The sequence below is a fragment of the Suricata suricatta genome, chromosome 2 (assembly GCF_006229205.1).
Source record: "Suricata suricatta isolate VVHF042 chromosome 2, meerkat_22Aug2017_6uvM2_HiC, whole genome shotgun sequence".
Taxonomy (NCBI): Eukaryota; Metazoa; Chordata; class Mammalia; order Carnivora; family Herpestidae; genus Suricata; species Suricata suricatta.
Window position 1 is genome coordinate 158,047,294 of NC_043701.1, and position 14,493 is coordinate 158,061,786.

The 14,493-nt window shown below is 42.3% G+C and overlaps 1 protein-coding gene across 2 annotated transcripts in view; it reads left to right on the plus strand.

Moving 5' to 3' along the window:
* The first annotated feature begins 10,111 nt into the window (after positions 1–10,111).
* Positions 10,112–14,493, plus strand: part of CNNM1 (cyclin and CBS domain divalent metal cation transport mediator 1) — a 59,173-nt gene continuing 54,791 nt past the window's right edge. For both annotated transcript variants that reach the window (XM_029932352.1, XM_029932353.1), the window contains exon 1: positions 10,112–11,999. In XM_029932352.1, the coding sequence (XP_029788212.1) occupies positions 10,436–11,999 (1,564 nt within the window). In that variant the 5' untranslated portion in view covers positions 10,112–10,435. The remainder of the gene's footprint in view (positions 12,000–14,493) is intronic.

Consider the following 14,493-nt stretch of genomic DNA (forward strand, 5'->3'; position numbering starts at 1 on the left):
TTTATTATTCCACTTTTAGAAAACAAGAAAGGAAACTCTTCCATTTGCAACAGCATGGATGAACCTGGAATACATTATACTAACTGAAATAAGCCAGATGGAGAAAGACAAATACTGTATGATCTCACTTATATGTGGAATTAAAAAAAAAAAAGCCAATCTCATAGAAACAGAATAGAATTGTGGTTTCCAGGGATTGGGGGAAAAGAGAAATGGGGAGATGTAGATCAAACTTTTAGTTATAAAATGAATGAGTTCTGAGTATCTAATGTACAACATGGTCTCTATAGTTAATAATACAATATTGTATACTTGAAATTTGCTGAGGATAAATTTTCAGTGGTCTCATCACACACACACAGAAAGAGTTAACTATGTGAGATGATGGATGTGTTAATTAACTTGTTCCTGGTAATCATTTCACATTGTATATCAAATCATCACGCTGTACATTAAATATAAACATACAAAGAACTCTTAAATCTTAATAGTAAGAACACAACCAGATTTTTTAAATGTGCCAAAGAGTTAAATGGATCCCTCACCACAGAAAATATACAGTTGACAAGCAAGCATATGAAAAGATGCTTCACATCATATATGTTCCAGGAAATGCAAATTAAAACAACAATGAGACACTGCCACATACCTATCAGAATGGCCAAAATCCAGAACACTGACAACACCAAATGCTCGAAAGGATGTGGAGCAACAGGAAATCTCATCCATTACTGGGTGGGAATGCAAAGTGGTACTGCCATTTCAGAAGACAGCTTTGGTAGTTTCTTACAAAGCTAACCATACCCTTAACCATATGACCCAGTGATTTCTCTCCTTAGTATTTACCAGGCTATGCTAATAGGGGGAAAAGATGATAAATGAGTAAGTAAAGAAGGATAATTACAGATTGAGATAGGGCTATAAAGAGGATGGTGGTGTGGGTGTGGGAACTTTAGATAACATGTATATGGAAAGAAGAAAGATGAGAAGGAATGAATAATGCAAGAAGCTGGAGGAATGAACAGCAAATGCAAAGACCATATCTTCAAAAGTTCTAGAAACAGCAAGCAGACCAGTGTGGCTGAAGATTGGTAAGGTCAGGGGAAAGTGATAGAAGCCAAGATTTAGGCAAACATCATATTCAGTAGAACAATGTGGGCCCTGTTAAAATGTTAGGTTTATTCTAAATGCCATGGGAATCCAGTGGAGGGTTTTAATCAAGAGAATAATACCAGATCTACAGTGTGAGAGGACTCTTTCTAGAGCTCTGTGAAATGTATAACTCAAGAGCAACCTGCCCAGCCAACAATATTTTAGCACCACCCAAATACTTAAATGTCATCAAAATTCATCTCCAAATTCCCTCCCTGTTCCAATGATCAACGGCTCTATGCTAAAATTACAATGAAAAGATTTTTGATTTCTTTGATTTCTCAGCAACACAATTTAAGTATAAGTTTCATTATTCCTCTTTCCCTCTGTGACGTTGGTTTTGAATGGTTGAGTCGTGTCAAATAAATGCTTTTAATTGTTCCTGTTTCTTGCCAAATTCCCAAATGCTAACCAACAATTTCCCACTAATGAAGTGTTCAAAACTAAAAACAGCATCCCAGGTGCTCTCACCAGGGCCAAACAGAAAAGAACCATTATCTCCCTGCTTTGTAACAAGAGGCCAGTGTCATATTTTTCTCACAATATTATACAACAGACATGTATCTAGTTTGCCATTTATCATCACCCTTGGGCCTATTACAGCCATTACTATTTTCCAGGTGTTGCCCTCTCTGTGAAAAATTTTCTTTCCAATTACTTCTCCCCAGATGCCTCTACCTGAAATTTTTCCAAGTTGAGTGTCATTCTCTTTGCCATATTGCTAATGTTTTACATAATTTCTTTGGCTTTCCTGGTGTTTGCAGCATATCCTCTTTTAGGGTCATCTGCAAATTTCATTAACATGTTTGCGGACAGGATGTAGCTGGAAGGAAATTGTTGAGGGATCCATCTTCGGTTCTTTTATTAGTCAGGAGCTACTTCTAGAAATGGAGAAGGAACCCCTTCATCAAAAGTAGAAATCACTTCTACTCTTTTCTTATACACACACACACACAGGTCGCCTATGTACACACAGACATACACACACACACTTAAAAATGTTCTCAAGTCTCTAAACCTCTCTTTACAAAAAGAACTTTTTGCCAAAATGTAGAACAGTACCTCTCTCTGTTTTGGGCTCCCGATCATGAGGATCATGGACATGATGCTGCTGGAGTTCCCATGAACCCCCTATAATTGTAATCACAACATCTTCACATTATTGTGTCCTTGAGTACATGTGCGGTTTTCTAGGGAAAAGGCCCATAACTTCCATTAAAAATTCACAGGAATGCATAAATCCAAAAAAAATTAAGAACCACTCTTTTGTATCATTGTTTCTCCAAAAGTAAGCCAACAGTTCAGCTGATTGGATTCACATGAGATGCTTGTTAAAATGCAGATTCTTGACCCAGAGAATCAAAATAGAAATAAGAATGTGCATTTTTATTAAATATAAATAATTTAAATAGAAAATGGATGTTATTGACTAAATTTTAAAAATCAAAAGGAAAAAGTTTCTCTCCTGTCCATTTCCCAGCTACCAGTTTCTTTTGAAAGAGGCAACCACTGTTACCAGTTTCCTATATATTCTTCTAGAATCTGTTTAAAGAAAAACAAACCTCCCAGATGATTTTTACAATTACTATGCATAAAATTAGAGATACATTGCTCTATAAAAATTATGTTTCCTGCATTAAAGACTGTCTCAATGAGACTGATTTTTTCCCTACCCACCTGAGAACATATTATCCTGAAAAACAATGCTCAGGCTGATCACATCTGAGTAACATTCCATTTTCCTCATTTCTTCTCAGTAAAAAAAACATCTTCAATATTTATTTTCTGTTTACCTAGAGCTTCCCTCTGCTTCCAGATCTTTGGGACCCAATCTAGTACCCCACGCTAGATTACCTGATTACTTGATTTCAATGTTAAATAAATTGATTAGCTGATGATCATGTGGGGTTGACCTTCTGACTACTCAGAGACTGGGGATTAATCATTTCAAAAAACAAAACAAAACAAAACAAAACCAAAAACAAAAAAACAACCTTGATCTTTTTTGGGGAGAAAAAAAAAAACCCTTCCTGCCCTAGGCAAGAGCTTTTCTTATTAACAATAGAAATGCCTGTATTTCAGAAATGCTGTGCACACAAGTCTGGACATTAACAAATCCAAACTGCCTTACCCCTGCTATACTGGGAAGCTCCATCTCATGCTTCTGCCTGCTTTAAGCAGAGTAAAGGTGGGTTAGTGTTTTCAGACACAAACCAATATTGAATGTGTGTCCTACAAAAAAGGTTTAAATACAAACCCAAAACTTTAGCCCCATTCCACCCCATTTCACACCCAAAAGCCAACAAATATATGAAGAGATGCTCAAAGTTGTTAGGAAGCAAAACCATTCATATTTTTAAGACCACATTTGGAGAGTGAATAATACTAAGTTTTAGCTAGGATGCAGGACGCCAAGAAACTACAGACACTATCAGTGAAGGGTAATCTGGCTATACTGAGTGAAATTAAGTGTATATATACACTGTGACCCAACAGTGCCACAGCAGGGACATCCCAGAGGAATCTCCTATAAGTCCAGTAGTGAATGACCATGGTTTTCACCATGGTTGATAGTAACCTAAGTGTCACCACCAAGGGAATGGATGACCACTGTGGAAGGCCACCCAGCATTTAGGAACATTAAACCAGGCAACATTCAGCAACATGGACTGATTTTACAAACATAGTGTTGAGCAAAAATATAAAAAGTACAAGTTCCATAGCACATTTAATGAAAATGAAAAGCATATACATAGACAAATGTATATCAACAGATGCTAGAGCCTTGGGCAAGAGAAGGAAAGTGATTGATAACAGGTACAGGATCTCTTTTGGGAGTGATGAAAACATTCTGGAATTGGATAGTGATTGTGGTTGCAGAACATTACGAATATGCTAAAAACCACTGACTTGTTTGATTTAAAAGGGTGAATTTTATGATATATTAATCATATCTCAATAAAAAGCACACAAAAAATCAATACTATATATTTCACAAAGATACATATGTTTAAGGATGCATCAAAATATTGGAGTAACTAACTACCTAAAGGGGGAGGGATTGAGACTGGGGATTAAGATGAGGTGAAGACTCTATAGTCCATGACCTGAAGCAAGTGATTAACTCAATGCTCTGGGCCTATGGTAAAACCAACAAATCAACAACAATCACAGTAACAAGAGAAGTTGAAGACAGGGAAGGAAAAAGGAAAAACATGCTTAAAATACTTTTATTGAAGGAAATATGCTATAATGATGAATGAAAAGAAAAGGAATATTACAATTATAGGAACACTATAAGTGCAAACTATATAGGACAATGTATGTAAACAGGCAAAAATGTGAGAGGTAGCAATAGTGCGTGTAGAGTAAAATAGCATAGTATAGTAACAGGGCTTATGCCACTGGTTGTATAATCTTGGCCACCAAGGTACTAAATCTGTCTGTAGCTTAGCTTCCTCACATAAAGTGAAATGATAATAATAATACCTACTCCCAAAGGTTCTTTTGAGAACTAAATGGGTTAATTTATGCCTAATATATAAACCTTACGTAAGGGTCCCTTGGTATTATGATTTTCCTAACTTTTAAAAGTAGACTCCAGACTCAGACTGTATCCAATTAGACTCCACTACCCATTAATGACATGGCTTTCACAAAGTTACCCAATCAGAGCCTGTTATCTATTCTGAGGATTAAAAAGGATAATGCACTTAGCATATAGTAAGCTCTCGATAAATGTTAATATTATTAGGAATATTATTAATACATTGCATTTTTTATGTAGCAAAAAAAGGGATAGAAGGCACAAAATATATTTTTCTTCCTCATGTATAAATTCTTCCGTTTTCATTAAATTCTATATTGGAGTTTAAATTTTTTTAATGTTTTATTTATTTTTGATACAGAGAGAGACAGAGCATGAGAGGGGGAGGGTCAGATAGAGAAGGAGACACAGAACCAGAAGCAGGCTCCAGGCTCTGAGCTAGCTGTCAGCACAAAGCCTGACACAGGGCTCGAACCCACCAATGTGAGATCTGACCTGAGCCGAAGTCAGAGGCTTAACCAACTGAGCCACCCAGGCGCCCCTCTATTTTGGGGTTTAATCTTTACAAACCTTCCTCTTTATTTTTTTTAAAATGTTTTCTTTATTTTTGACACAGAGAGACAGAGCATGAGAGGGCGAGGGGCAGAGAGAGAAGGAGACACAGAATCGGAAGCAGGCTCCAGGCTCTGAGCTGTCAGGACAGAGCCCGACAGGGGGCTTGAACCCACAAACATGAGATCATGCCTGAGCAGAAGTCGGAGGCTTAACCAACTGAGCCACCCAGGCACCCCAAACCTTCCTTTTTAAATGAGTTACCAGATTATATACTTACATGGCACTTTGACCATCTCCTTCCTAGGAGTAATTAAGTAGGGAGGTAAGCAATTTCTGGTTCATGTCTGTCACCTTCAGTAGAATCTAAGCTCCATTATGGCAACCATGGTATCTGTCTATGCTCAGTATCTAACATACGGCTAGCACTTTGTTGACTAACAGGTATTAACTGAGTGAATGAACAAGTAATGAAATTACAAAAAGCATTTTAACATGAACATTCTGAAATAGCATAGTCATGAGATTAAAAGCAAGTATCATTTCCTCCATCTTTCTGGCAAGTGAGTAATTTCCCATCTTGTAAACTACAAAGTGCCCATTTTATAAGCTAGGAATATAGTCAACATTCAGATTCCAAGGAGCTATTTTTGGCAGGTCTTCCTTACTAGAATTATACTGCCTAAACCAGTCTCCAGGTATCTGTTCAGTTATAGTAGAGCTCTGGAAATCCAGTACTTTTCCAGAACCTCCTGTTCAGTAAAGGAAAAGTACTCAGTCTCTAGATTATCTTCACCCAGTGTGTGTTAGCCCTTATTCACTGACTCATGAAAGGGTATGGGCCTTAAAACTCTTTCATTTCACAGATGAGGAAATGGGCCCAGATGAGCACATTGACTTTCCTAAGCCTAACACTTATGAGTAATAGAGCTAATGCCACTGGAAATTGTTCGTTCCTACGGTTCTCTCTCTCCCAATATAATAGATATAGATAAAGTATCACTCATTAAAGATTATGTTTATGAAATAATTTTTTATTATATTCAGGAAAACGCTCGTTACATTAAGTGACAGAAGCAGAGTAGAATTATATGTATAATATGCATTCAATTATAAAATATACAAATATACTAGGGCATGTGTGTGTATCTATATGTGTATTTCTGTTATCTATGTAGAAAATAAAAAAGGAAATGTGCCAAAATATTAACAGTGTTTATCTTTGGATGGTGGGGTTATAGTTTATTTTTATTAATGCTTTTCTGCTTTAAAATTTTATTTTCAATAAGCATATCATACTTTATAATTTCAAATTTGGGCTTTTTAATTCCTGATCTAATTTTTGAAAGGTTTTATTCTGGTACTGGTCAACACTACAAGGTGAGGGAACATCAGTCTAGAGTCCAAAGAAGTTTTACCTGATCTGTAAAATGGGTAGAATTTCATCTACTTCACAGAGCTATTGTGTGTGTGTGAGCGTGTGTATGAAATAATAAATATGAAATTCCTTTGTAACATTAAAACCTGATAAAGCTGTTAAGTGATATTGCAACGATGATAAAGTCCTATGGCCTAAGAAGAGGTAGGAGATAGCAGGTACCTCTGTGCTGTGGAACTTCGGTTGGGAGAGGAGAGAGATCTAAGTGTCAGGAGAAAAGTGAGAGCAGTTCTTGCCAATACTTAAGAGAAACGATCACATGCTTGACCCGTCTTCTCCCTTTCCCTTAGACTTCCCATACACGCTTCAATGTTCTCGCTTCAGAGTAAATCGTCCTTCTGTCTCAAGCAGCTCCTGCAAAAGGCAGCTTATAGTAGACAAGATCTAGTGCATTTTTGAGGCAATGGCAAGTTTGTTTTCCAGTCCCTACACCCTATTTCAGTCCTGTCCAATCCCAAACTGGGAAGGAGCTACATCCACTCTGGATAAGAGTTTGTAACAAAAACAGTGTAACTTTTAGTTAGAACCATTTGTATGACGGTTTATCTTTTGTTAAGACTTTCTGGATATCTTTAGGGTCTCACAAATCATAGGGAAAATACAATTTACATACAGCAATGATTTTTTTAAATTAGTCAAAGGTAGCAAAGTAGTATGTCAAGTTATTGTTACTTTTATATATTAAAAAGTGATACAGTGGCACCTTCGTGGCTCAGTCATTTGAGCAACTTGATTTCAACTCTGGTCACAATCCCAGAGTCATGGGATTGAGCCCCATGTCAGGCTCTGTGCCTGAGCTTGGAGACTGCTTAAGATTTTCTCTCTCTCCCACTCTCTCTCTCTCTCTCTCTCTCTCTCTCTCTCTCTCTCTCTCTCTCTCTCTCTCTCTCTCTCTCTCCCCCCAACCCACCTCTCTCCCCCTGCATATGCTCTCTCTCAGATTAAAATTAATTAATTAATTAATAGTAATACAGACCTATGGTAAATTTGCCCAAGAAAAATGAAAACAAGTTCACACCAAACCCTGTGCACAAACATTGATAGTTGCTTTATTCAAAATTTCCAAAAACTGTAAATAACTCAAATGTTCTTTAACTGGTAAATGGATGAACAAACTGTGATGCATCCATGTAATAGAATACTCCCTAACCATAAAAAGAAGTGAACTATTGATAAACACAACAACATGGATGACTCTCAAATGTGCTATGCTAAATAAGGGAAGCCAGACCCCAAAGGCTTTAATTGTATTATTCCACTTATGTGACATTCTAGAAAAAGAAAACTACAGGGGGAGAACAAATCAGTGGTTGCCAAAGGATGGGATTGGGGGAGGGGTTCCACAAAGAGAGACTCAGAGTGATTATTGGAGGGTGATGACACTGTTCTTTCTTAAATGTTTACTTATTTATTTTTGAGAGGCAGGGGGGCAGAGAGAGGGGGAGACAGAAAATGCCAGTATAGGGTTCCAACTCACCAACTGTGAGATCATGACCTGAGCCAAAATCAAGAGTCTAAGTCTTAACAGACTGAGCCATCCAGGTGCCCCAAGAAGACACTATTCTTGAGTGTGATATATGAATATGTATTTGTCAAAACTCAGAACAGCACATCAAAAAGTGAATTTTACTATATAAATTTCAAAAATAAATTTGTAGGAGTAAAAATAAAGTTAACAGGCCCTATGGTAAATTCCAACAATACAGGAGCGCCTGAGTGGCTCAGTTGGTTGGTTGTCTGACTTCGGCTCAGGTCATAATGTCACAGCTTGTGGGTTTGAGCCCCGTGTCAGGCTCTGTGCTGACAGCTCAGAGCCTGCAGCCTGCTTCCGATTCTGTGTCTCCCTCTCTCTGCCCCTCCCCTACTCATGTTCTGTCTCTCTCTGTCTTAACAATAAACATTTAAAAATTAAAAAAAAAATACAAAGAATTCAGTTAAAAGAAAAAAAGTCTCCCCCCCAGAGCTTTATGGTGATAGAAAAAAATCTGCATTTTGATTTGCATACTGGTTATGTAAATCTGCACGTGTGATAAAATGAGATAGAACTATACATACACATTACACCAATGGCAATTTCCTGCTTTTGGTAAGACGCAACCACTGGGGAAAACAGGATGGAGAGGACTAGGATTTCTGTTTTTTCTTTACAACTTCCTGTTTATATACATTTGGAAGTATCTCTCAACCACTCTAGTCCTGCTCCCCAGATGTTAACACTTAGAAATTTGTGTATTTTCTGCATATTAATCTTTTATATGTGTATATATGCATATATAAATTAAACTTTTTTTTTGAGACAGCATGATTGGGAAGAGTGGAAGAGGAGGAGAGAGAGAGACAGACAGACAAACTCTTAAGCAGGCACCATGCTCAGTACTCAGCCCAAAACCCGGATCAATCCCACCATACTGGGATCATGACCTGAGCCAAAATCAAGAGTGGGACGCTCCACTGACTGAGCAACCCAGAAGCCCCTAAATTTAACTTCTAATACAAACTAGGATATTATATATATTGTTTCGCATCTCGCTATTTTTCTGTGATTACGTTGGGGATACGTCCATACCACAAACACGTGGATCAACGGCATTCTTTTTTCCTGTTGCATTGTATTTCATCACAGTAGTGTCACAATTTATTTCAACATTTATGTAAATATAATGGAATACTACTTGGCAATGAGAAGGAATGAAATCTTGCCATTTGCAGCAATGTGGATGGAACTGGAGGGTATTATGCTAAGTGAAATAAGTCTATCAGAGAAAGACAGACACCAGATGTTTTCACTCATATGTGTATCTTGAGAAACTTAACAGAAGACCTTGGGCGAAGGGAAGGGGGAAAAAGTTACAAAGAGGAAGGGAGGCAAACCATAAGAGACTCTTAAATACAGAGAACAAACTGAGGGCTGATGGGGGCTGGGGGAGAGGGAAAAGTGGGTGATGGGCATTGAGGAGGGCACTTGTTGGGATGAGCACCAGATATTGTATGGAAGCCAATTTGACCAAAAAATATGTATTAAATAAATAAACAAACAAGCATATTATGCATATTGTTTTGCATCTCACTATTTTTCAACCTATTACTTTGGGGATACTTTCATACCACAAACACATGGATCCACGGTCATTCTTTTTTCCTGCTGCATAGTATTCCGTCACATAGTAGTGCCACAATTTATTTCAACAGCTTCTTATTGATGGACATTTGGATCTTAACAAGTAGTTGAACTTATTTAATTTGGAAATTTTTCAAACATGTAAGGTCAACCAGAGTTGAGACCAAACGCACAGTTTTTACAGATACAAGACTTGTCTCCCTAATATCTTTTGACCAGAAGGGGGAACACAAGAGGCAGGAAGAGAAGGGAAACGCTGGGAAATTTCCCTGGCCAATCAGGAAGCAAGGGGCAGACAGGGAATTACTGCCGGGTAGGAGTCCGCGAAGGGGAGCGCTACTGCTGGAGCAGGAGGCCGTGCTCCAAGCCAAGCTTTCCTTAGGCTGCAACTCAGATATACCGAAGTGCGTTGGGAGTTATGCGTGGTGCAGTGATGCGTGGCTATCTCCGGCCTCCTGCAGGGACCCCGGGTGGGGGCAGGGTCTGAACCCCTACCCCCTCCAGTGTACATTCACAGGGGGCTTACACGTGGTGACCTGCCCGCGGCCGGGTTCCCGGCTCCTGCTCCTCCTCCTCCAGATCTCGCTCCGTTCTCTGCAGTATCACGTGCAACCACGCCGGGTGCAGGATGGCGGCTGCGGCAGCAGCGGTGGGTGTCAGGCTCCGGGACTGCTGCAGCCGAGGTGCTGTTCTCTTGCTCTTCTTCTCCCTGTCCCCTCGGCCCCCGGCCGCCGCCGCTTGGCTGCTGGGCCTGCGGCCGGAGGACACCGCTGGAGGCCGCGTGTCTCTGGAGGGGGGCACCCTGCGCGCGGCGGAAGGCACCAGCTTCCTTCTGCGCGTCTATTTCCAGCCGGGGCCCGCGGCGCCCGCAGCGCCGATGCCAGCACCTACCCTTTCCCCAGGAGAGAACGGCACCAGCGACTGGGCTCCGCGGCTCGTGTTTATCGAGGAGCCCCCAGGAGCGAGCGGCGTGGCGCCCAGCGCTGTCCCCACGCGCCCCCCGGGTCCGCAGCGCTGCCGCGAGCAGAGCGACTGGGCGTCGGACGTGGAGGTCCTGGGGCCCCTGCGCCCCGGAGGCGTGGCGGGCTCGGCTTTAGTCCAGGTGCGGGTGCGGGAGCTGCGTAAGGGCGAGGCTGAGCGGGGCGGCGCAGGTGGTGGCGGGAAGCTCTTCTCGCTTTGCGCCTGGGACGGGCGCGCCTGGCACCACCACGGCGCCGCCGGCGGCTTCCTGCTGCGCGTCCGCCCGCGGCTGTACGGCCCGGGCGGAGACCTGCTGCCCCCCGCGTGGCTGCGAGCGCTCGGGGCGCTCCTGCTGCTCGCCCTGTCTGCCCTCTTCAGCGGCCTGCGCCTGAGCCTGCTCTCGCTGGACCCCGTGGAGTTACGGGTGCTGCGGAATAGCGGCTCGGCCGCAGAGCAGGAGCAGGCGCGCCGCGTGCAGGCCGTGCGCGGCAGGGGGACCCATCTGCTCTGCACCCTGCTCCTGGGCCAAGCCGGAGCCAACGCGGCCCTGGCCGGCTGGTTGTACGCCTCGCTGCCGCCGGGCGTCGGGGGCACCGGGGAAGATTACAGCGAGGCAGGGATTCACTTCCCGTGGCTGCCGGCGCTCGTGTGCACTGGAGCTGTGTTTCTGGGCGCTGAGATCTGCCCCTACTCGGTGTGTTCGCGCCATGGGCTGGCCATCGCCTCGCACAGCGTTTGCCTGACTCGGCTTCTGATGGCGGCCGCCTTCCCCGTGTGCTACCCGTTGGGCCGTCTGCTGGACTGGGCGCTGCGTCAGGAGATCAGCACCTTCTACACACGGGAGAAGCTACTGGAGACGCTACGGGCCGCGGACCCCTACAGCGACCTGGTGAAGGAGGAGCTCAATATCATCCAGGGCGCCTTGGAGCTACGCACCAAGGTGGTGGAGGAGGTGCTGACCCCCCTCGGGGACTGCTTCATGCTGCGCTCCGACGCCGTGCTGGACTTCGCCACGGTCTCGGAGATCTTGCGCAGCGGCTACACTCGCATCCCCGTGTACGAGGGTGATCAGCGGCACAACATTGTGGACATTCTGTTTGTCAAGGACTTGGCTTTCGTGGACCCCGACGACTGCACCCCGCTTCTCACCGTCACCCGCTTCTACAACCGGCCCCTGCACTGCGTCTTCAATGATACTCGGCTGGACACCGTACTGGAGGAGTTTAAGAAGGGTGAGCAGTGGTCTATCTCCTCTCTCAACTGCTTCCTCCATCATAAACATGTCAAGTTTCAGGTAAAAGAGTTGCAAAGCAACTCTCCTGTGGTAGCAAAAACCCAAAGAAGGCCCCACCCACCTCATGGTAGCTATTTTCATTTCACTTCTCCCTACCTTCCTGGCGGCTGAGCCCCAGCCTCTAACCTTTTACTTGGCTCATAAGATGCCCCATATTCCTCATCCATTTCTTTTCAGTATTTTTCAGGATCTAACAATTGGCAGATATTATTGTGCAGGTTGGACTCAGGATAGTCCTTGGAGGTCTTTGGGTAGTTCCTACCCAGTACAGGAAGAACCTCCATAGTGTCCCGTAACTAGCAGCCTTCCTTTTTAAACTCTTCCCAGGGCTGGAAACACACTCTCCAGGGCAAACTAACTCTGTTGTTGGACAGCTCCAGCTGCTGCTGATGTGGTTCTTACATGGAGCAGAAAGCTGTGTCTTAGAAACTGCTCTCTGGGTCCTAGTTCTGCCCCTTGAACCACACAGAGTAAGCCCAGACACCTCGGTTGTTCTTTCCCCTTATTTAACTTTCCATCAGCTGTTCATTTGATACATATCAGGTAACCAGGTTGGAGATTAACGGTTGACTAAGGCGGTGAGGTCCTTGTACTTCTGGGAATTGGGGTCCCATGGGGTAGGGTAGATGTGGATATAAGGACATATAAGGAAACCACTAGAAAATTTACATAAATAAATGAATGGGGTTTTGTTCAGAGCAGTCACTATCCTGCTGGTATCATGTCTATAACGTTTACTGCGTGTCTGGGGTTTGTCTTTAGAAACTGTCTTCTGGAGTTGAGTACAATTCACTCAAGAAAAATCAGCCTGGCTTCTTTAGGGTCGATCTTCTTGGACTTACACAGTTTGACCAGTTCTCCTAGTTAACCAAAAGGACACTTGATTGTTTTTGAAAATCAAATCTACCTTCCCAAGATTCACAACTGACTTCAGAAGACTATCTCACAGACCCTGAAAACAATTCCTGAAATGAGTTGAGAACAGTGACGTGGTTAAAATAAGTATAGAACCATCTAGAATGGCCATTTTGAAGGAGGCTTTCATCTGTACATATGAATTAGAGTGTTTATTAAAAACAAAACAAAAAGTCAATCCCCTGACTTGAGAATCAGGCTTCAAATGTCGCTTCCCTGTGACCAGCAGGAATCCCATTTGGCACATCTTGACACCCCTTATTGTTTATCAAAATTCTAATCTCATTACTTTATCATCTGCACTCTTTAGGACTTCCATTCAGAGAGAAATCTTGGATCTTACTCCTGCCACAATGTTTTTTAGAGAAATAAAATTTAAGTATCAAAATGTAGCCTGAAAAGCAGGGGAGGACTGTTGAAAACCTACTTTCTGTCCAAGCTGTAAACTTTGTGTTTGTATCATGAGAAGGGAAGGAAAACGTGTATATATTATAGCTGTTTTAGCCCAGTCTGGCCTACCCTTTTCCCCTCTTCTGTCTCCCCTAAGTCCCTGCATGACTCGTTCCCACTGTACCCCGAGGTTCATCCATCCACTCCTAGAATTAGTCTTACATTTTGTAAGACTCCTGCAGAAGGGAGTCTTGGATCTGGGCATAAAAACTGTAAAAAAAAAAACCTCTATATTAATTTGTAAGGACTTCCATAAAAATATACTGTAAACTGAGTGGCCTAAACAATGGAAATTTCCTTATAGTTCTGAGAGCTGGAAGTCCAAGATCAAGGTGTTGGCAGGTTTGATTTCTCCTGAGGACTCTCTTTTTGGCTTGAAGATGGCTCTCATTGTCCTTTCATGGTCTTCCTTCAGTGTGTGTGAGCTCATTCTTAGAATCTCTGTGGTTCTAACCATTTCTTATTATAAAGACACCAGTCAGATTGGATTAAGGCCCAGCCTATCGGCCTGATTCTAACTTATCTATCCCGTCCATGTGATGATAGTTAGGACAGAATGCAGTTAAGATAATGTCTCATTTTCGTGTGCTATTGGAGGATATTTTTCAGGAAACTATAATCTCATTCATTCATTCACTATTTATTGAGCCTCTGTGCTATAGGCAATAGGCAAGATAATAACACTGCCCTTAGAAAGTTAACACTCTACAAGGGGGTAGTGTCAGAGTAAGGACAGTCTTCAGAAGCAGGAATTGTGTCTCACTAACCTTTGATCCCTAGCACCTTGCACAGTGCCTTCCACATAGTAGGCTGCTCAGAAAGGTTGATATTGATCTGAAATGAGTCCTGCTGAAGAATTTCTAAATCTGGTCTGAAAAAGGCTTGTCAGTGTCCTATCATTAGTTTGTAATTAGGTAGATAGCTAAAGAGAAGCAGAGAACATTTGGAAATGTTGGGGTTTGGAGCCAAGAGCCAAGAAAGAATTTTTGAGACATCTTTAGTGCAAAAAGGTGTTTTTATTAAAACCAGGGACAGGACCCCTGGGCCCAAAGAGCTGTGCCGGGGTC